The sequence below is a fragment of the Sphaeramia orbicularis genome, chromosome 12 (assembly GCF_902148855.1).
Source record: "Sphaeramia orbicularis chromosome 12, fSphaOr1.1, whole genome shotgun sequence".
Lineage (NCBI taxonomy): Eukaryota > Metazoa > Chordata > Actinopteri > Kurtiformes > Apogonidae > Sphaeramia > Sphaeramia orbicularis.
The window spans coordinates 9,237,280-9,261,065 of NC_043968.1; the positions used below are offsets into that span (position 1 = coordinate 9,237,280).

At 37.4% G+C, this 23,786-nt stretch overlaps 1 protein-coding gene across 1 annotated transcript in view; it reads right to left on the reverse strand.

The window, feature by feature from the left end:
* The window catches only part of pcsk5a (proprotein convertase subtilisin/kexin type 5a), an 83,547-nt gene extending 62,197 nt beyond the window's left edge, over positions 1 to 21,350 (reverse strand). Inside the window, exons 1-8 of the mRNA XM_030148757.1 lie at positions 21,198 to 21,350; positions 16,333 to 16,437; positions 11,614 to 11,691; positions 9,456 to 9,587; positions 9,089 to 9,162; positions 8,734 to 8,822; positions 6,397 to 6,569; positions 3,670 to 3,876 (exon numbers count right to left, since the gene is read on the reverse strand). Of these exons, the coding sequence (XP_030004617.1) occupies positions 3,670 to 3,876; positions 6,397 to 6,569; positions 8,734 to 8,822; positions 9,089 to 9,162; positions 9,456 to 9,587; positions 11,614 to 11,691; positions 16,333 to 16,437; positions 21,198 to 21,350 (1,011 nt within the window). The remainder of the gene's footprint in view (positions 1 to 3,669; positions 3,877 to 6,396; positions 6,570 to 8,733; positions 8,823 to 9,088; positions 9,163 to 9,455; positions 9,588 to 11,613; positions 11,692 to 16,332; positions 16,438 to 21,197) is intronic.
* Between the last annotated feature and the right edge of the window lie 2,436 nt (positions 21,351 to 23,786).

Consider the following 23,786-nt stretch of genomic DNA (forward strand, 5'->3'; position numbering starts at 1 on the left):
AAACACTATACAGTAATTTTGAGTGATTTTATTGACATTTTCAAGCTGTAAATAGTGAATATGAATGATTTTTGTCAGTTTATGACCTTATAACAGTTGTTTTATTACATGTGTGTACTTTTTAGCAAGTGCTGCTCAGATATTTTATTGCAAGAGGAGGTAGATGACCATGTCTAATAACACACCGAGGTTGAAATTTTGAATTTCAGAGTATTTCAATAAGTGTCCTATAACCTTTGCAGACATGGTCCATGTTCCTAATGGTGTTATAGATGTATATACCTTCAGTCAAATTTTTAAAAAAAACAACTAAAAATTGGACATTGAATAGGTTTTCCTAAAAGTGATTTCAGTCTTTGCTGGTTTCATCTGGTAGAGTTGTGCCTGATGGTCATGTTCGGTGCTGGTGAATGACAGCGCTAATGACCTATTATTACTGAATCCAACAGACGTCGGACAGAAACCATGCAGGTGGACAGCCCATTAGTGGACGTCATGTTTCTGGGTATCCAGTTCTAAACTGTGTGTCACACATTCAACATACACTACAAACAAAAACTTAAGGATATTTCTTTTTTTTTTTTCTCTCTTTTTTTGGTCATTTTTGCCATTTGTAAATAAAACTGGTCTGGTCATTAAAAAATGTGTTTCAATTCAATTCACACACAAAAAAGTAAAAAGCGTTGTGCAAGAATCCCTACTGAAAAAAATAGCCCAAAAATTTTAACCCTTTCAAGCATGAATTATGAGAACCTTAGTCAAGATATTTTTCCTGAGTGTTTTTATTTCTGTTTCAGCATGAAAAAAAAAACAAAAAACCCCAATGCAATCAGGTTGTTTATAAGGAGTTACAAAAATGTCCACTCAGCCAAACACCTTGCATTTCATTTTTGAAGCAAAGAAACATGTATTTAAAACCTACTATCAGGAAGTGATATGGAAAACTATGCAATAAAAACATTTCTAATGCTGCTAGTCAGATGTTTTCCCACATTTTAACATACTCTAATGCTAGTTATTATTCACTTCATGGAGATAATATGCAAAAAAAAAACTATTTTGTTTATTGATTTACACTCAAACATGTTACTGCAGATCAGGTTTATCAAGAACATAAAGTTACAGTAATGGTGTGAATTACAGTGTATGGGATGATGCATAAGTGTCCACTGTGTTGGCTGATATGGAACTAAAACAACAAAACCCATGAATATACAAGAGAACAGCTGGAAAAGAACTGTCCACTGGGGTGACCACTGTGCATGAAAGGGTTAAATATCCTTAACTTTTTGTTTGTAGTGTACATAGTAGTTGCCAGATTTTAGACTTAGACAAACTTTATTGATCCACACGGGAAATTACTTGGTCACAATAACTTAGTTGCATATAAAAACACTCTTGAAAAAAACACTAGCAAAAAAGCAAAAAAAACAAAAAAACAAGTAGGTGTGAGGAGATAAAAGCAACAAATAATATAAATAGAATACACTAATAAAACAGAAAAAAAGTCTGCATATGGACAAATCTACAGGAAATGGAAGTAAAAATACACTATATACATAAAGGTGTAAAAGTGACTAAGGTGCAGTAATAAGTAGGGCTGTGTATTGGCAAGAATCTGGAAACACGATACAAATCACAATCCTAAGATCACGATACGATATATCACGATATATCACGATACTGTCAAAAAGGCAATTTTTTTTATTTGTTTCTTTTTTTAAAACGATTATTTCCTTGAAGAATTGAATTACACCAGAAATATGCACAAATACTAAACACATTTTTTTTTTTATCAGAACAGGATCTAATGCTATATCACAAAATGTTCCTGTGTTAAAATTTAAATTCTGTTTTACAGACATTACAGTTTCAGATCCTGTTCAAATGTTCATATTCTATTAGTTCAGAACTAACATCATAACATTATTTTTGTGCAATCCCAACAAAGGAACTAACATTATTTAATAAAAGAGTGTTAAATAATAATAAATAAAATCTAAACAAAAAAGAAAAACAAAAAACTAAAATGAACCTCCACCATATCTACGTTGAATAAATACCTAAAAATATCAACACAGTACTTTTTAATATTGATACAGTATTGTGAAATGAAATATCACGATATACTGCAGAACTAATATTTTCTTACAGGCCTAATTGACAACTAAGAATCTTTGAATCTGGAAAAACAAAAATTGCAGAAAGTTTAATCACTGTGCAGATAAATGATACAAATCACATTAAAAACAGTCAAAGGAGGTTTTTTCTTTTATTACTTCCTTAATGTAAACATTTAGCAGCCAGTGATGACGATGAGCTTTGGAAGATTTACTCAACAAAATGTAAAATCTACCATAATATGATTTGGCAGATGTAAATTCCAGACTATTCAAATACCAGAGCGTTGTTCTGCGTTGTACTCAGACAGCTGCCGACCCAATAAAAACACCTGCATGACCCATCCTTCACTGTAGGAAAGGCAGCGTTAGAGGGGAAGACACTTCCCACCGTTCCCTCAGCAGCTCTGCCTCATTACTGCATTTACAGAAGACATACCTGGGGAGCACTTTTCTGACTGACAGACATCTCACACTTCCACACTCCAGTGCAGTAGTTGTCGCACACACACACACACACCACCACCACCTTATTTCCCCAAAGTGTGTTTTGTTTCTTAAAGTGTCTGGCAGCATGAGTGGGATTATTAAATCAAACTACAGGCTTTAAAACGTCCCTTAAACTCAAACAGACGTGAAAAATGCCCCCATTAAAAGATAATATTCTTATAAAATATATGATAATATATTTTTTTATAGCATGTTTTCTCATATGGGTGACTGATGTATGAAAAAGTTGTTTTGTGAGTGACATGTTGAGCTTTTTAACCTTCAAAGACTGAAACAACTGTCGACAACCAACAGCATCCACTGTTCTAATATGTTTGGTATGTTTCACTGGTATTCTCCGTCTGGGTACTCATCCGCCAGCACCTGGAAAATGGATGGAATGTACGCAGAGGACGAACAGAGCGCTGCGTCTGTATCTGTCTGTGTCTGTAACGTTACTTGCAGTCAGCGTTACTTTTATCACCGTCATTATCTCCGCTAGGAGGTATTGTGATCGCTTTGCTGTGTGCGTGTTTGTTTGTTTGTTAGTAAGATAACTCCAAAAGTTATGGACGGATTGTCATGAAATTTTCAGGAAATGTTGATACTGGCACAAGGAAGAAATGATTAAAGTTTGGTGGCAATCGGGGGGGGGCTTGCCATCCACAACTTTTTGAGTTATCTTGCTAACAAACAAACAAACAAACACGCACGCACGGGAGGCAGATCTGTCTTGGCGGTCTGCGCTCTCCGAGTGCTCTTCTTGTTTCTTTTGAAAAATCTCCACACTCTTCACACTCCCCACACATTATTCCACCGTCGTGTACCTGCTGCACTGAACTGTGAATGTCACATGGCCGTAAGTGGTATCGGTGCATTTGTATCGGATTACTTTTATGAGTACGAATACAAGTACACACACTGAGTATCGGAGCTGATGCCCGATACTGGTATCGGATCGGTGCATCCCTAGTTAAATGGACTTTAATTACTCTCTGTAGCGCAACATAAAACATGTCTCTCCTTCATCTCGGCCTTTCCCCCCTCAGCCTCTACTCACCGTGTCTTTTGCATCTCCACTCGTATAAGCGGTTGCCAGTGTGGAGGAACACCGCTCTGTGAATCCTGGCGGGGTTCCCCTCCACGTGGTGCTGCTCACAGAGATGGTGTAGATGCTGTTGCTGTATCCATCGCAGGAACAGTGGTCACCTCTTCGCCCTCCGTTCCCTGACGCCCAGACAAAAACGGAGCCTCGTCCACGCCGACCCTGATACAAATTGGGAAAGCGGAGAGAGCGGTGATTAATTATTATTAACTAGAAGTAGAACACATACCTCTGCCAAGGCCCTATAGTACTGCAGTCAAATCAAATGCCTTATCTATGTCCTATCACATGTCCTTGGCCCATGCCCTACCCTTCAGCAAGATTCATGGAACTCACTGCAGCAGTAGTTGGCTGCAAACTATGCAACAAATGGGGAGCATGATGATTTTTACACTTTTAGGACAGAAAAATACCTGTTATAACAGTAAATATACAGGTAAGGTGTAGGCTGGATGACTGTGGCTCTGGAGGAGGAGTGGGTTGTCCAATAACCAGAGGGTTGGCGGTTTGAATCCTGCTCTGTCCTAGTTACTGTGTCCTTGGGCAAGACACTTCGCCCACCTTTCCTCCAGTGCTGCTACTGTATAAATGTTTGGTGGTGGTCGGAGGGGCCGTTGGATTTGGCAGCAGATTAGTTTACCACATACTTTGCATTAATAGCAGTGGAGGCTCGTCAATAGAGGGCGCTAAGCAAGGTTCTAATAGTTTTGGATTTTTCATTATAGTTTAGTTTCATTTTGTTTTGACTTTTTTTCTCTAATTCAGTTAGTTTTAATTTGTTTTTAGAGCAGGTTTGCTAGTTTTTATTAGTTTTCATTTTTTTCTAAATGCTTAGTTTTAGTTTAGTTTTAATATTAATTTTAGTGTTGTCGTCTCTTTTGTCTTCCTCGCCGTCATGTTCAAATAAATCCCAGACAGGACTCTGCTGCTTTCTCCCAACTTTAGTCTCCATGTTTCCAGGTAGAGTGGGGACCAGAAGACGACTGGAAACCAAGGTTCCAATAGTTTTGTATTTGTCATTATAGTTTAGTTTTATTTAGTTTTGACTCTTTTTACTCTAATTCAGTTAGTATTAATGGTTCCACGCACCTGTTTTAGCACACACGGTGACAGGTCTTTTAAAGCTGTGGCACCACGTCTATGGAATGACCTGCCTCTACACCTACGGTCCATGGACTCTGTAGAGAGCTTTAAGAAACACCTCAAAACCCTCCTGTTCAAAAAGGCTTTTTAGTCTCCTACCCGACCCAGGGCCACCACAAACTGATTACACTCTATGTATTCATCATAACATACTCCATGTGTCATCCCCCCCCCCCCCCCCCCGTCTCTCTATATCTCTATCGCTCTCTCTTTTCTCCTCCTTTACTCTCTCTCTCTCTTTAACCCCAACTGGTCAAGGCAGACAGCCATCCTTCAGGAGTCTGGGTCTGCTCCAGGTTTCTGCTGTTTAAGGGAAGTTTTTCCTCGCCACTGTCACCAATCACAAGTGTTTGCTCCTGAAGGATTCTGTTGGGTCTCTGTAAACTTAATTTGATTCTGATTTGAATTGATGAAGCACTTTGTGACTCTGTCTGTGAAAAGTGCTCTATAAATAAAATTTACTTACTTACTTACTATTTACTTATTAATTTGTTTTTAGAGCAGGTTTGCTAGTTTTTATTAGTTTTTGTTATTTTCTAAATGCTGAGTTTTAGTTTAGTTTTAGTTTCTTTATCTTTTCTCTTCTTCTCCGTCGTATTCAAATAAATCCCAGACAGGACTCTGCTGCTTTCTCCCAACTTTAGTCTCCATGTTTCCAGGTAGAGTGGGGACCAGAAGACGACTGGAAACCACAAGTGAACACAAGTGACGGACCCTTAAATATCATATGGTGCCAGCAGATAAAATTGTTTGAGGAAAATAAATCGATTTCATATCAATCTGACATTGACAAAGACGAAAACGAAGGGAATTTTATCCATAATTTTTATGTGTTTTAGTTAGTTTTGTAAACACACAAAACAGTTTCAGTTAGTTATCGTTTTTTTCTTTCAGTTATAGTTTTTATTTATTTCAGTTAACGAAAATGTTTTTACAATTCTAGTTTTCGTCATTTCGTTAGTTTTCGTTAACGATAATAACCTTGCTGGAAACCACAAGTGACCGTCCGTTTAGTGAAGTCCGTATGGTGACGCTAGCTAAAATTGCTAGAGCAAAATACATCAAAATGTGAATAACCTTAACAAAAATGAACAACATGAATTGCCTTAAAACCAATATTTAGCCTGTTTCTAAATGTTTTGTGTATTTGTATTGGTAATGTAAGTTGTAACGCACACGTATAAATGATAAATTGATGTATATTGTTAAAATTGCACTTGTTTTCTTAAGTCATTTCAATCCGTTCATGCTATTCGGATTTTCAAGGAATCTTCATAGATGTAAACATTATTATAATATAATTTTACTTTTTCACTGTTATTATTTTACTGGTCCGGCCCACTTCAGATCATATTGGGCTGAATGTGGAACTGAACTAAAATGAGTTTGACACACCTGGCCTAAGTTAAAGCTAATGGAGATCCAAATAAATGAAATGAAATAAAAATCCATTATAGAATAGAGACATAAACAAACATATCAACCAGTTCTGTCCTGTCTGATTCACACATAAAGCCTTTTCTTTCATTTTGAACTCACTGTTTGGACACCGTTCTGCAAGGCAAGCCGGGTCAGAGGCCCAGGTCCGTCCAAAGTGGTCCCGTCATCCTCTGGCCCCCAGCTGCTTAGGTAAATATCGATATGTTGTGGTCTGAGACTCAGGGACTGTGCCTCCACAATGTCTGTCACATCTCCATCCAGCATGCGGACGCCTAAAGAGGAAAGAGGGCAGCAGAGCAACAAGAATGACTGAAGCTATTATCAACAACATCCTGCACTGTAAGCCTGGACTTTGTTTTTACTAAAATGCTTTAATTACAATGTACTTAAATGATTTCAGTTTTATTCCATTACTATAAAATGTTCAGTATATTCTACTAATTTGCAGACATAGTCGAAAGTACGAAGAAGTTTCAGTTGAATGGATTTAAATCACTCAGTTTTAGTCATGACCACACCTTTTTATCTGTGCATTGCATTGTGGGTATTGGGCATGTTGTTGAACGTGTTCTTTTTCTGTGCAGGGGTTCAGCGGGGTTGTGGTGTTAGTGTTAATTTGGACTGAATGTGTGTACGTCAGTGTTTATTGGCCTTTTTGTGTTTGCTTTTGTAGTTTTGTAGAGCTGCACCATGAGTCAGAGCCAGAGGAAGAACAATGGATTTACTGTTCATCTAAGATAGTCCTGTAGCAATACAAGTTTTTTTTTTCCAACTTTATTAATCAAACTTGTACATTTTTAGGAATTTCATAGAAAAAGACTTTTTTTTTAACCAAATGGAGCATCAACATCAAACTTATGCAGAGCAGTATTTATAAAGAACGTTATATATATAAAATCATAATAATAATAATAATAATAATAATAATAATATAAAATAAATAAATAAATAAAACAATAATAATAATTTTTAAAAAAAGAAAATGAAAATAAAATAAATAACAAAATAAAGTCAGAGGTCTAATCAGGTATCAATAAATTCCCATTTTAACAAACAATCAAGGCTTGTTTGGTTTTTACATATTTCAGTGTTTTTTTGAAGTTTTTTTATTTCATGTATGTAAATTGAGAACAGTGGGTATGTCTTCATAAATCTACATCTGTGTATAAATTGTTTAGCAATAATAATTAAAGTGCTGTACATAATTTCTCGTTTTTTTGTTTTTCATTATAACTCCAAATTTAATGTCTTTATACTCCAGTTTGGGCGACTGAGTGTCCTTCTCAGATGTCCAGTCTTGAAATGCTGTCCAAAATGTCCTGGTGTATGAGCAGTCAAAAAACAAATGTTCTAACGACTCAATTTCAAATTCACAGAAAACACAGTTATTTTTCTCAGTATTAAATCTGTAGCAATATAAGTCTTTACACCTTACCAAATTATAAGTACTTCCTTGTGATGGTAAAGTGCACCGAGCTAACTTCCTGCATAACTTCCATCGATGTTAATATATATTAAATTGAATAATTATACAAAGCAATTTATATTGCAGAAGATTTTAATTAAAATCAACTTGGAATTGAGTCCAATGAACTGATGATATTAAGTCTGATGATTATACAAAGCAACTGACATTGCAACAAATTTTAAGTTAAATTAATTTGTCATTTAGTGTGTTGTACTTAAAATAGCAATTCCATTCAAATCAAACATTTAAGTTTAATACACTCAAGTTTTCATTACTTACATTTTTTAAGGCAACCGGTTACCTCAGAATTTTTAAGTAAACTCAACTTATCTGGTCTTACAGTGTACCCAGGTTTCAATTAGATGAGAACTCGCTGAGTTCATTTGCCTCCTACATTGCAGGACCTGTGATGTGACTATTGTGCACACGTACATTGCGATGACGATGCTCAAACGATATATTGTGCAGCTCTAATGGTCATGGCCATGAGTCAGAGCCATAGGCCGAACAATCGCTTTCCTCTTCATCTATGATAGTTCTGTAGCAATATAAGTCTTTACGCCTTACCAAATTAAAAGTACTTCCTGTGTTGGCAAAGTGCATTGAGCTAACTTCCTGCCTTACTTCCATCAACGCTACAATATATTAAGTTGAATAATTATACTGCAGAAGATTTTAAGTAAAATCAACTTGGAATTGAATCCAGTGAACTGACGATATTAAGTCTAATGATTATACAAAGCAATTGACATTGCAACAAACTTGGCGTTTAGTGTGTTGTACTTAAAATAGCAATTCCATTCAAATCAAGCATTTAAGTTCAATACACTCAAGTTTTCATTACTTACATTTTTTAAGGCAACCGGTTACCTCAGAATTTTTAAGTAAACTCAACTTCTCCGGTCTTACAGTGTGACCTCTAGAAGTCCTTCAGCGTTCTACCGTCATACACTGTCACATGGACTCACCGCCTATCCGTGCATGGAAAGAGACTCCAAGTGTGCACTGAGAGTTATTTGCAGCCGCTGCAACCATCCCTGCACACTGAGTCCCATGGCTTCAGAGAAAGGAGGAGAACATCAGAACATGAGGGTGGATGCATATGCATGAGGAAAAGACAGGCTATTTCCGTTACATCAAACCAGTGAGAAGACAGAATTTAGACTGGGGAATTTTCATATCCATATATGCATGTAATTACTGAAAATGGAAAGGAAAGTGTGCATTAATTAAAGTTTGAGTTAAAGATGGTGGGGGTGGGGGGTGGGGGGGGTGGACTGCAAAACAGGTGCAAAGACAAATCTAGAAATTAGAAGTCCTCACTAGTTCGAATCGTCGGAGTCGTTTGGAGAAGGATCTTGGTCTTGTCCGTTCACATCATAGCTGGCGAGGGGATCCTAAATAAGATGGATAGTAAGTAACAGCACATAACAAGATGCCAGCAGCAATCTGTCTCAGTTTCATCAAACAAATCACAAAGAGCATTATTCAACAGTCCACTTGCCAGTTAAGTGGATCAGACGTTTAATGTCCATTCCAATACTCTTAGTCGGCCTTTCTAAACCTTTGGCCCAAAAGCTCTGCCTGCAATATCTGTCTCAGCTATGCACTCATATACTGAGAGCTCTGCCAAATTGCTTATGATTAATGTCCCCTTCCTGAGAAGAGCGTGCCATCCCAGGGCACTTACATAATTTGGCTTGAGATCCAAATGCTCTTTCTCAATGCCATCATCGAGGACGGACACCACCACACCCTTCCCAGTATAACCTCGTCTCCAGGCTCCTACGATGTTCATATAAGGCCGGCAGCCCGCGGAGTCGTCAGTGCACTGATGTGGAAATAAAGAACAGGATTGATTGATTATTTCGAATATCAACATTTAAAACCAATACAAGAAAAATCTAAATATAAAAGAAAACATCATCAAAAAGGAACGGGATGAAGTCACGGAAAAAATTTAGACCACCCTCGTTTTCATAAATTTCTTGTTCATTTTAATGCCTCGTACATTTGTTTGGACAAATATAATGACAACAACAAAAATAGCTCATAAGAGTTTAATTTCAGAGCTGATATCTATCCATTTTCCATGTTTTCTTGATAATAACCAAAATCGCTTCAGTTCTTACATCACTATCTTTGGCATTGTACTGACAAAAACAGTGTTTTTAGGCATTCCATGTTTTCTTTTCTGTCTGTTTTAGTCACATGATACACACAGGAGTTAGGACTTGATTGCATAACCATTGTTTCTGAGGACTTTCGATGGTTTAATATTTTTTTCCGCAATTGTAGGCTGTAGACTCACAGGTTTTGAGCCTTAGTTTTTCTTCTTTCTAATTTCATTTTATTTTCTACTTCTGTGACTAAACTGTTGATATTTCACCTTTAATTCTCAACTTTTCATTCTCATTGATCACTTGTTTCAGTCAGACAGTGAGTAGTTCACTTCCCTAAAAATGTAATTCCACTTCAGCTTTTGTTGATTTATTTCCATGACTTTTACAGGTTTATCTTGACTGTATAAACTCTGGAATTGTTTTTGTTTTATGAGTCTTGCATGTCCTTGACACTGTTTGGGATTTGAACACTGGAAAAAAAATCTAAATCTTACCAAGTGTATTTTTCTCATTTCTAGTTAAAATATCTCATCACACTTAAAGGTGTGGGAGACTTTTGTGAGCAATTTTTCATCAAATCTGTCAAATCCTCTGCTTGATGAATCTGTTCGTCTTTCTGTCATTACTCACCTGAATCTCTTGCATTACAGTGAACAGTTTCTTAGTTCCATCCACCAGAAACAAACCATGTGTTTATAAACAGAGCCGGGAGGGAACTCAGGCATCTGAGGAATTTTGTCGTGACGTACATTGTGGGAAAGGGAGGTCCGCGCAGCCACCTGACATCAGCAGCGGCAGCACAATCATATGATATTATATGGATGAAACAAACATGCAGAAACGGCTGAAACGCGGAAACGGCTGGAGGAATATGCATTGAGGGAATGGAGCTCCTGCCGTTTCTGCGTCATGTCTTTAGCAGCTCCCGCCGTCAGATGGCTGCACGAGCCTCCCTTTCCCACAATGCATGCCGCAACAAAATTCCTCAGATGCCTGAGTTCCCTCCCGGCTCTGTTTGTTAACACATGGTTTGTGTCTGGTGAATGGAACTAAGAAACTGTTCACTGTAATGCAAGAGATTCAGGTGAGTAATGACAGACAGACTTACAGATTCATGATACTGAGGATATGACTGAGGTTTGACAGATCTGATGAAAAACTTGTCACGAAAGTCTCCCACACCTTTAAAATAAGACAAAACAGTGTTTTTAGGCATTCCATGTTTTCTTTTCTGTCTGTTTTAGTCACATGATACACACAGGAGTTAATACTTGATTGCATAACCATTGTGTTCGATGACTTTAATGGTCTAATAATTTTTTCCGCAACTGCATACTCCCGCCCCCCTTACTCTATCTTTTTAAATTCCCATGTCAGCTCCCATAAGTGCGCTTAATAAAGCTTATAAATATAAAAAAAAAAAAACATAAAAATTGACTAAGCCTGCACAAAACACAAAAATGCTCAACATATCAAAAATAAACTCTGTCCATTTCATCATATAGTACGCATCAAAGTAAACTGTCCATGTTAGCCATTGGGAGCAAAGAATGAATCACTCGGCCTCTGATTTAGATTCTGTTTGTTTTACGTTGAAGTTTGGAACAGGGAAATGAAAATCAGACTCACAAAGAACCACAGGTTTCTCCACATCGGGCTGTTGTAGTGCAGCTGCTGCGTGTGGTTAGAATGGAGATGTGAAGTGGGAAAGGGCTTTCTCTTCATGTCAGTGGAGTAGACGTGACCGGCCCTGGAGGTCCTCTTTGCCCTTTTCTGAACCACCTGCTGTTGGAGCCATTCCACCTTAAGATGAACACACAGCAAGTAACTGTACTGATGTAGTGCAGTGTGAGCAGACTGAAAATAAACCTGGGCCTTGTGTTTAGAGAGGGGTTTGAGCTATTCGGACTCAATTCACTGATGATGTTCTTCTATTATTGTCGTTACTGTTCTGTTTTTGCCTGTAGTTTGCTTCTGTTTCAGGGTCTGTATAAATGTTTGTTTGTGTATAACCTTGTTCTGTTCTCCCATCAGGTAACATCTGTACAGTAATAACATAATTAAATCCAACCATTAGGGGGAATTGATCTAAGGTTCAAAACCCTCTTGGATCAAAACTGTCCGACTCCGTTCAGACAATGGAGAACATTTTAAATTACAAAATTTCAATGGACCCCCAGACTATCTACCTTGGTCTAATACCTGATGATGTAATTAAAAGAGAAGACACTTACTTATTTAAAATTTAATTCTTGCCTGCAAAAAGGTAGTCACAAGGAACTGGTTAAAAAGTGACCCTCTTCAACCACAACAATGGCTGGACATTATAGAGCAAAGACTGCAAGGGAAGCTCAGCTTCCTCTAAAAATACGAAAATTAAATGGTTAAATATGTTTGATTGTGTTGACATTTCATTGACTACAAATGTGTTAGAACACGTTCATCTAACAGACGAGTTCGTTCAGAATCAGCTTTATCACAAATCAACAGACTCAGTGTTGTTCACTTCTCATACATTCCCGTTTCTCTGTTCTCTCATTCGATCTCTGCTCAGTGCATTTGTCCACAGACGCTCAGCGTCCATGCACGTCAATGGGACTGAATGGAACTGTTTTTTTCATTGCCTCAAAACTGACGGTAATTGGACAAATGCCATGATGTTGTCCCGCCCCCAGACGCTCGGTGTCTCTGGGGGTGAATGGAGCTGTGGGCGGAGCTCGGCCGGGCTGGACGCTGAGCTTCTACATGCTGATTGGAGGATCAGTCGAAAGGCTGAATTCCATTTGATTGACAGCTATTGTACTTCCTTGTTTCAATTTAACATAATTTCAACGTTTTCTTGTTTCAGTTACATAATTTAATCATTTCTTGTTCGAGTTTAATATCGTTTTGTAGATAGTTAAATCAATCAAACTGTTGGCTATGTCGGAGTGAAAGGAGCATCTCTATTTTAAAAGGCTCCAGTCTTACACCTGCAACACACTGGGCCAAAGCAATCTGAGCAGCCGAGCTCTGCTGGACATTGACAGGACACTGGTCCAGTCCCTGGAAAAGACACCTACTTGGTATGATAAGGTCACTGACCATTTTCTTAAAAAGAAATGGAGGGCCGAATTTATATTTAAATAACTTGACAGTTTTTTTGATGTAAGCCGACAATGAGCTTCCCCTGTCTGAAAGACGAACAGCCGCCACTGTTATAGAGGAAATATATACCATGGAAAAATTTACTCTTCATCTGAGGATTAAGATGGGAACTTTTGAGCAAAGATGGGAGAAATGGACCATTTTCAAGGACACTAATTCTTGATATCAGATCAGGTACGGAAAAGCAGCCGAATGCATAAGGCACAGCATCCCCCCTTGTTATATTGTGTGTGTTGTTGTTTTTTTTTTTCTTTTCCTTTTGTTTTGTTACCGCACTGTAAAAGTGATTTAAAATATTAAAATAAAAAGTAAAAAAAAATAAATAAATAAACTGTCCGGCTCCCAGTACACTTATATAGGAGGCCAAATTGCTGAACAGGACAGAAAAAGAAAAGAAAAAAAAAAAAAGCGAGGGGTTTAGCTTCTGTTAAATACCAAGCTTTCAACCAACAACCATGATAATTCATAAATGTGCATAGAATTAAACACCTAGCGTACAGATGCACAATTATATACCGGGGGACGAGAGGAAAAAAACTACTGTGTCGTATTATTCTGTATCGCTTAATTCGTTGAATTGCAAATCACACTTTGCACAATGCACTCTGCAGTCTTTGAAACGTACAGATGCAGGTGGGAAATTGGTATGCAAGCGACTCAAACATGGAGAAGCGTGACTGTGAACAAGAGAACCACCAGACGCTGAGATAAGGGCCTAGAAAAAAGCTTTTTCATTTGCATAATATAGGTATGAAAACTCTGACTCTGTAAATGAAGCCACAGACCATTCTGTACACTGAACTGACGGAGCGTTCGACCTCTGCTTTACATTTGTTTACAACAGGGATGTGCATGAAGAACCAAGTGTTGCAGCTGATTTGTCTTTTTCCTGCAATGACATTTGTCCTGTTGGGTAATCTACTGGTTTCTTTCATCCATTCATCCATTTTCTGAACCACATAGTCCAGTGTTTTTCAACCTTGGGGTCGGGATCCCATGTAGAGTCACCTGGAATTCAAATGGGGTCACCTGAAATTTCTAGTAATTGATAAAAAAAAAAAAAAAAGGCGTACTAATAAAAAATATATGGTGAGTTGACAGAGACAATCACAATCCATAACAGACATGACAAACTGAGTCTGAAACTGCAGCACTGTGGTTCTGTTTATGTGTCACATGTTCATTGTGGTCAGTTTCAGATGCTGCAGCTCTTTCATAATTCACAGTTTCAGTTCTTGTTTGTTCAGTATTAATTGTCCTCCTTGTAAATCCAAGCTGGACTGACTGTACATATCCTGACCAAGGAAAATATAATTCTCCTTTTGTGCAGTAATCTACACCTGGCTTTTGTGCCTCCATCCATAATAATATACGTTATATAGACTAAATGTCATCTAAAATCAATGTTTATTTGCAACATAGTATAGCAAACTATTACATGATCAAAAACAAATTAATTTTAGCAAAAAAAAAAAAAGTCTCCGTTTCGAATGTCTGAAGTCGTAAGAGTTTAATTTTCCTTGGTTGGGATATGTACAGTCAGTCCAGCTTGGATTTACAAGGCTGACAATTAATACTGAACAAACAAGAACTCAAACTATGAATTATGAAAGAGCATTTGACAGATAAACAGAACCACAGTGCTGCAGTTTCACACTCACAGTTTGTCTTTTATGGATTGTGACTGTCTCTGGCAACTCACCATATATTTTTAAGTAGTAAGATTTTTTTTTTTTTTTTTACTATTTTTATCAATTACTAGAAATTCCAGGTGACCCCACGTGGGGTCCCAACCCCAAGGTTGAAAAACCCTGTTATAGATGATTCTGTGATCTCTCTGCGTTGTTGGATCGTCGATATGTTCTAGTCCGTCACCATCTCATATCGTCATATCGCACACCCCTCGGGCTGACAAACAAACATTCACTCTCACATTCATGTCTGGAGAAAACTCACACCGGCATGGGAGAACATGCAAAATCCACACAGAAATGCCCACACTGGTTGATGCAGGAATCAAACCCTGGACGCAAAAGTGCTAACAGCTATGCCACCCTGATTTATTTAACCCATAAAGACTCTTTTGTGGTAGTTTGCAAATGGGTTTATTGTAATATTATTTTCTTTATTTTGCATTTCTTCAGTGAAAATCAAGTATTTTTTCTATATTTAATTGACTGATCATACAGATGTTCATAAAAGCTCAGACTAAAATTGAGGATTATTATATCAAAAACAGAGAAAAATTGAAGAAAAAGTGACTTTTTCAGTAAAATCTAGGTCTACAGTGCGTGACAACCCATAAAGACCCAGTGCTACTTTTGTGACAGTTCCAAAATGAATTATTTCTCTCTACTAAGCATTTCCTGTGTGATTTAACCCCATTTATTTTAATATTATCCTCTGTATTTTGCATTTATTCAGGAAAAATCCGATATTTTTCTATTTTTAATTCACTGATCATGTAAATGTTCATAAAAGCTCAGATTAAAGTTAAGGGTTGTAGAAGCCAATAATGTAATAACAGCCGATAATGTAATAACGGTTGATAAGGTAATAAATTTGCCATTTTTAAAATGTAATAAGCCAATAACGTAATATCTGGCCAACAGCGTAATAAAAGTCCTGAACCGATAACGTAATAACTTTTGGTCAATAATGTTATAACTTATATGCTGGTCATTACATTATTGGCCCGGTAAAAAAAAATTCTTTGCAAATGTAATAACTGAGCCAATAACGTAATAAGTTATAATGTTATTGGCCACAAGCTATTATGTTCTACAGGGGTTTTTATATCAAAAACAGAAAGAACTGAAGAAAAAGTGACTTTTTCAGTACAATATATCATGAACTGAATATAAACCAAGTGTCTCCATCCACTGTCACTGATCCAACTCCATGGGTTTTACTGGCAAATCAATGTTGTTAAAGATGACGGTGTTTCTGCGGTAACTACAGAGCCTCTGAACGTCCAAATGGGTCATATCTGATGACCATGAAAAGATGATAAACTGTATTTTACACTAATTATTTGCATGTATTGATAGAATTAGGGGATCAAAAGGTATTAAACAGTTTAGATCTGTAGATGGTTTTGGTTCCCAGTGGTTGTTCGGGTCTTTATGGGTTAAGTAACACACCAGACATTTTCTTTTTAAGACAACAAGTCAGTAAGTAGGTGAGTGTGTAGGTGGGGCCGGTGCCTGAATGTGTGCTCATGTGTTTTTTAATTGGGGAGGTGGGGACAAGCTGGTCATTAATAATGTAGCACAGTCTTGTATCATGTTACTATACCTTGGTCTCCTTGGCGATGGTCACAGTCACCTCTTTGTTGAACACGGTGGAGCGTTTCGCAGTCTCATGGTGATGAAAACTGTAATAAGTCTTCAGGTCTCCGATCTGACAAAACACACATGAGATCAGCCAAATTCATTTGTTTTCAGGTGAAGGTGTGTTGCTCATCCCGCTCTGTCGCTGTACTAAATAGCTCTTCAATTATGAATCTGTCAGTGGTATCTTTCACTGAGGAGGCTACCTTACACCTGTGATAGTTTTTCAGACGAGGCAACCTGAGCCACAAGACTCCAGTCACACTGCAGCTGCTGAATGTGTGAGTGGGACTATATGTGAACAAGTACATACTGACTTTACATAAAATCATGACAAAAGCACATGAGGAAAGACGCCCTGGGTCATTATTGTTTAATAAAAAAGTGAGTGACAGGAATTTATTTCATCCTAATTTATACCCAGATGGAGCATATGTGAAATTTAAAGTCATTCTTTGATTTCTGATTGCACAACTACAAAGCAAAGTAACTTTTTAAGTTGCAGAGACCCTTGCATTAGTTTTCGTAAAACATAGAGACGAGACGTGTAAGTCTGATTACAGCTCATGTCCTACTGGGTACATGTGTCACACATATAAGGGTTGGCAAGACGAGCACTTCAATGACAGTTCATTCTTAACCCTATAACGCCAAACGTGTCATATTTGATATATGAGTTTTGAAGCCCTTTACATGATCAGTGTGATATTTTTTTTCTTGAAAAACCTGATGTATACAATTAGATACATGCAATACAAAGATAATCCACCGGGGGGAGGAAGTCATTCACCAGAGGCCTTTCGGGTGACACTACAAGACCGTTATTAATGACGAAGGAGGAAGAACTGTGACAATTTTAAAAAGGAATTACCAATTTGTTAGACATGTTTGTGTTATGTTTTTGTTTGTTCAAAATAATAATATTTGAGCATTGAGACCCCATGTATCAAATATGATACAAAATTGAATCAAAATCAGAATCAGCTTTATTGGCCAAGTATGTGAACACATACAGGGAATTTGGCTTCAGTTTTTACAAATGCTCACGACAATAAAGCTGATTCTGATGATACAAAATTGAAACTCATATATGGAAATTAATATTTGAAAAAAAAACATTATTTTGGTTGTTCAGAAGGACCAATATAGGCTCCAGTTTCAAAGAACTGGAATTTTCTGTCAATGACTTAATGGTTCAGGCTTTACAGGGTTAAACTTCAATTGTTGATGTGATTGTTAGTTTGTGAGTTTTTTTTTGTTTTTTTACAATTTCGTCCATTTGAAAATATCAACAAAAGACTGAGAAACATTAAATATTAGACCATAAAATTCCAGACTTTTTCAAAACTGCTACATTTTTCCCCAAGACCTTAACTTTTTTACTTGCGTTCCTACTTTTTTGGTTGAGACTGTACCTTCTGTGTGTAGTAGAAAAGTTGGTTTTAATAAATGTGTGTATGAATGAATGCATAATTCGCAGTAAATTATGTTTTATAATGTGTATTTTTTATATATACTTCCTCCCACTCCTTTTCCAATATGCAAATGAAATCATCTTTTGTTTTTATGTGTGTATAGAAAAGTTTTTCATGTTTTCTTGCAATCTGTTTTATTTCCAAGGACTGCAGTAGGATTACTTTGTTTTGTTGCATATTCAAGTTAGAGTTAGAGTTAGAGTTAGGGTTAGAGTAAGGTTTAGGGTTAGCGTTAGAGTTAGAGTTAGGGTTAGGTTTAGGGTTAGAGTTAGGTTTAGGGTTAGAGTTAGAGTTAGAGTTAGGGTTAGAGTTAGAGTTAGGGTTAGAGTTAGGGTTAGGTTTAGGGTTAGAGTAAGGTTTAGGGTTAGCGTTAGGGTTAGAGTTAGAGTTTGGGTTAGAGTTAGGGCTAGGTTCAGGGTTAGAATTAGAGTTATGGTTAGTTAGGGTTAGAGTTAGATTTAGGGTTAGAGTTAGGGTTAGAGTAAGAATTAGAGTTAGGGTTAGAGTTAGGGTTAGAATTAGAGTTAGGGTTAGAGTTAGGGTTAGATTTAGAGTTAGATTTAGAGTTAGAGTTAGGGCTAGAGTTAGAGTTAGGGTTAGGGTTAGATTTAGCGTTAGGGTTAGAGTTAGGGTTAGATTTAGAGTTAGGGTTAGAGTCAGGGTTAGAGTTAGGGTTAGATTTAGAGTTAGGGTTAGATTTAGAGTTAGGATTAGAATTAGGGTTAGATTTAGAGTTAGGGTTAGGGTCAGAGTTAGGGTTAGAGTTAGGGTTAGGGTTAGGTTTAGGGTTAGAGTTAGAGTTAGGGTTAGAGTTAGGGTTAGAGTTAGGGCTAGGTTCAGGGTTAGAATTAGAGTTATGGTTAGAGTTAGGGTTAGAGTTAGAGTTAGGGTTAGATTTAGGGTTAGAGTTAGGGCTAGGGTTAGAGTTAGAGTTAAGGTTAGAGTTAGAGTTAGGGTTAGAGTTAGGGTTAGATTTAGAGTTAGGGTTAGTGTTAGAGTTAGGGTTAGGGTTAGAGTTTAGGGTTAGTTAGAGTTTGGGTTAGAGTTAGGGTTAGAGTTTAGGGTTAGAGTTAGGGTTTGAGTTAGGGTTAGAGTTAGGGTTAGAGTTTAGGGTTAGAGTTAGAGTTTGGGTTAGAGTTAGAGTTTGGGTTAGAGTTAGGGTTAGATTTAGAGTTAGGGTTACTCATGCATGAAAACCTGGGTCTGTAAATTTGGACAAGTAGCCATCACTCCCCTACCTTAAGACATCCATAAAAGAAATTACACTTCTCTTTTTTTCTTTTGTTCAGACAAGGTCTAGTTTTTTAGATGTTACCTGCTTGACAGTTTCGACTGTGACTCCAGTCTTCCTCAGAAGCGACAGAAAAGAACTGTTGAGCAGCTAACATCTAAAAAACTATACCTTATCTGAACAACAACAAAAAAAAAACGAAAAGTATAATCACATAAACAGAAGACAAAATGAACGTTATTAGCCATGTCCATAAAAGAAAATTCCAAAAATTATCAAATGCGGACCTGGGGGTAACTTTTCCAAATGTGTAGTTTTTTTTAATACACCCTGTATAAGGTTAACTTTTTGGATAATTAAAATTATGTGATTCAGGGTCAGGGTAATAAAATAAAGGTGATGGGTGAGGGATGAAACTGTGTTTTTTGGCAGCTCACTCCCCTTCTCACACCATGAAACATCCCGCAGGCTTGTACTGTAGACTGAGCAGCTGCCAACTGGTAATATAATACAATAGAGACGGTAAAACTCCATCACAGCAGTAAAACCACATATGCCACAAATATTGTTATCGTTTCTGACGGACAGATGCACAAGCACAATGGCAAAATGAAAATTGCTGTTGCAGTTACTGTGAACTAAAACATCGAGTGTATTTCAGCGCTCCAGTTGGATTTGTGCCATCGTTTGATACTGTACATCATTACAAATATCCTGATGAAATGAGACGCCTGCGCTTTTTTTTATTACATCCATGCTCATATTATTTCTTCCAATTAAATGTGCAACCATCTGTATGTGGAGCTGATAATAAAGATGTGATGTGTTGTATATCTGATAACACTGGTCTACAAATAAAAAGCCTCCAGAATAAAAGTAGTTAAACTTTTACCAAATTTGAGTCACTAATAAAGAAAAATTAAGTCAAAAGTGCTTATTGGTTGTACTTTCTAAGATACAGTCTTGGGCCAAAAGATCAAATTCTGAATGAATGAGAGAACGGGTTTAATTCAAAAGAAATGTTTGTCTCAGATCTACCTCAAAACAGTGTTTGCACATGAGAATACATTCACTTTACAGCAGGGGTCTCAAACATGCGGCCCGGGGGCCAAATGTGGCCCGTCAAAGGTTCCAATCCGGCCTGTGTGACCAATTAGCACAGTGCAAAAATTCCACAGTCAAGGCTGGCGAATTTATTTTAGCTCTGGTTCCACATACAGACCAATATGATCAGCATAAGAACCTACAGAATATAATGACTCCATATTTTCTTCTCAGTTTGAAGTGAAAAAAAAAAAATTACATCAGGCCTATAAACATAAAAACGTATTTTTTTTGTCTTTTAGTGCAAAAAATAATATTAAATTATGAAAATATTTACATTTACAAACTATCCTGTAACAATAAAACATGAATAACCTGAACAAATATGAACCGGAAATTTCTACAGAAAATGAAGCACAATTTTAACAATTTTCTGCCTGTTTTTCAGTGTTTAGTGTCTTTGTAGATCTGATCCATAATGCAAATGTAGAAATGATAAATTGAGGCATAATATTGTTAAAACTGCACTTATTTTTTACTGCACTTTATTTTCTTAAGAAATTTCTGTTTTTTCAGGTTATTCACATCTTTTTTGTTTGGATACTTTATAAAAGTAAGTATTTTCATAATTTAACGGGGTTTTTCACACTAAAACAAAGACAACAATTTGGAGTTGTCATTATTTATAGGTTATTCTGCTATTATTTTACTGGTCTGGCCCACTGGAGATCAAATTGGGCTGAATGTGGAACCTGAAAGAAAATGAGTTTGAGAGCCCCGGTTTACAGGTTCTATCTAGTGGAACATTTATAAATCTATTGTATAAATGTACATAAACCAACATAACATACCATCATATATATTAAAACAGGAGCTAACCAGCACTTTTGTCAATTGTTTTTTGATTCATCTTATTAAAGTATGTAAGATTTAGCACATTTAATGTCTGAAGCAGATATTATCTTAGACTTTATAGAGCAGTGTAATGGGATGTGGGCTCATGTGATGCTTTAAGGCCTACGCAGACTGGGTGAAATGACACTATGAGCTGGGGATTATTTGTCTATCACTAAAACTTACCTGACCCATATTAGTAAATCCATATTTTTCTGCTATCCTGTTCACAGACTGAAGATCACCGTTGATTTTAATCGCCCACTTGTTGGTGTAAATGACTGCATGACACAGCGGGAGGAGAGTCCACATCCACAGAAACACAAAAAGACGCATCATCATCACAGCTGCAAACAATAGGCTTCCTCCAGTTCAGACTCTGCTCAGGTGTCTCATGCGTTTCCTCTGTTGTTGTCAGATCTGCTCTTAAAGGTTTTTATCATTGCTGAAAGCTGTTTTTTTTTTTTCCCCCTCTCGCTCCTGTGGGATTACGTCGTTTCACATAAATAAGCTCGATCAGGTGCGCAGAAACGGAAGGATCTCTACAGGTCCAAGTTGTGAAGTCTTGACTCTCCTTGTGTGGGAAATGGCTGCTATCATGTTACTGTCTCAACATGGGAGCCAGGGATCAGCTGAAGAGCGTCCTTTGGGTGGATCCGACCTGGTGCAGCCTCCTCAGCTGGAGTTCAATGACCTGGGGTGGAAGTGGAGGAAAAGCCCACCTCAGACCGCTTTGGCCTTTCAGTACCACCCAGACTGTTTGTGGTTAACCCAGTGGTTCCCAACCTTTTTTGGCTTGTGACCCCATTTTAACATCACAAATTTCAGGCGACCCCAGACATTCAAAACGGAGACATGATTTTTTTTTGTTAAAATTAATTTATTTTTGATCATGTAATAGTTTGCTATACTATGTTGCAAATAAACATTAACTTTAGATGACCTTTAGTCTATATAATGTAAATTATTATGGATGGAGGCAGTAAAACCAGGTGTAGATTACTGCACAAAGGGAGGATTTTATTTTCCTTGGTCAGGATATGTACAGTCAGTCCATCTTGGATTTAGAAGGAGGACAATTAATACTGAACAAACAAGAACTCAAACTATGAATTATGAAAGAGCTGCAGCATCTGAAACTGACCACAATGAACATTTGACAGATAAACAGAATCACAGTGCTGCAGTTTCACACTCACAGTTTGTCATGTCTGTTATGGATTGGGATTGTCTCTCTCAACTCACCATATATATTTTTTTATTAGCAAGTTTTTTTTTGTTTTTTTTAATCAATGACTAGAAATTTCAGGCGAACCCATTTGAATTCCAGGTGACCCCACATGGGGTCCCAACCCCAAGGCTGAAAAACACTGATTTAACCCTTTAACTCCCGATGAGTCTGTGGTGAGTGTTCTGAATGTGGGGTTTATTTTAAATATTCATAAAAATTCAACCGTTTGCTCAAAAGGAAAAGTTTCAAAATGTGCTGACAGAATAGACCTTGTTCTTTTCCAATTCAAATATTCATTATTATTATTATTATTATTATTAGTAGTAGTAGTAGTAGTAGTAGTAGTAGTAGTATTTATGATATATTTATGACAGCTACCCAAGGCTGGGCCGGTTTCCATCCTACTGATGATACTATGGAGCAGTGGCGATTTCTCATAGACTGCAAGGGAGGCCCAGCTTCCCCTAAAATTATGAAAATTAAATGGTTAAATATGTTCGGTTGTGTTGACATTTTATTGACTATAAATGTGTTAGAACACGTTCATCTTAAAGATGAGTTCGTTCAAATCAGCTTTATCACAAATCAACGGACGCGATGTTGTTCACTTCTCCTCCATTCCCGTGTCTGTGTTTTCTCCTCCATCTCTGCTCAGTGCATTTGTCCGTAGACTGTGTCCGTCTCTGGGCTTCAACGGGACTGAGTGGAACAGTTTTTTTTTCATTGCGTCAAAACTGGACGGTAATTGGATAAATGCCACGATGTTGTCCCGCCCCCGGACGCCGGGCGTCTCTGGGGGTGAATGGAGCTGTGGGCGGAGCTCGACCGGGCTGGGCGCCAGAATCCCACGTGCTGATTGGAGGAGCGTTCGAAAGGCTGAATCCCGTTTGATTGACAGCTGTTTTCAGATCTACTCCTTCACTGACACAGTTCAGTTTAATACCGTCACACATTCTGCTGTGAAATCAGAGAAACCACTACGAAATGACTCGTTCATTTCTTGCACTGTAAATAAAACACACTCATTGTACTTCCTTGTTTCAATTTAACATAATTTCACTGTTTTCTTGTTTCAGTTCCATAATTTAATCATTTCTTGTTCGAGTTTAATATCGTTTTGTACATAATTAAATCAATCATACTGTCGGCTAGGTCGGAGTGAAAGGAGCATCTGTAGTTTAAAAAGGCTGAAGTCTTACACCCACAACACACTGGGCCAAGGCAATCTAAGCAGAGAGGACACTGGTCCAGTCCCTGGAAAAGACGCCTACTGTGTACGATAAGGTTACTGACCATTTTCTTAAAAAGGAACGGAGGGCCGAATGTATGTTTAAATAACTTGACTTTTTTTTTTTTTTTTTTATGTAAGCCGACAATGAGCTTCCCCTGTCTGAAAGACGAGCTGCCGCCACTGCTATGGAGGTACAACAGAGCGGTGTGGATCGCGCCAGTGGAAGTGAAAACCAAACTTCTGGCTCATTTCTCTTTTCTCTTCCTGCTGAAACTTTGCTTTTAAACCTCACAAGTGAAAACGCTGCAATATT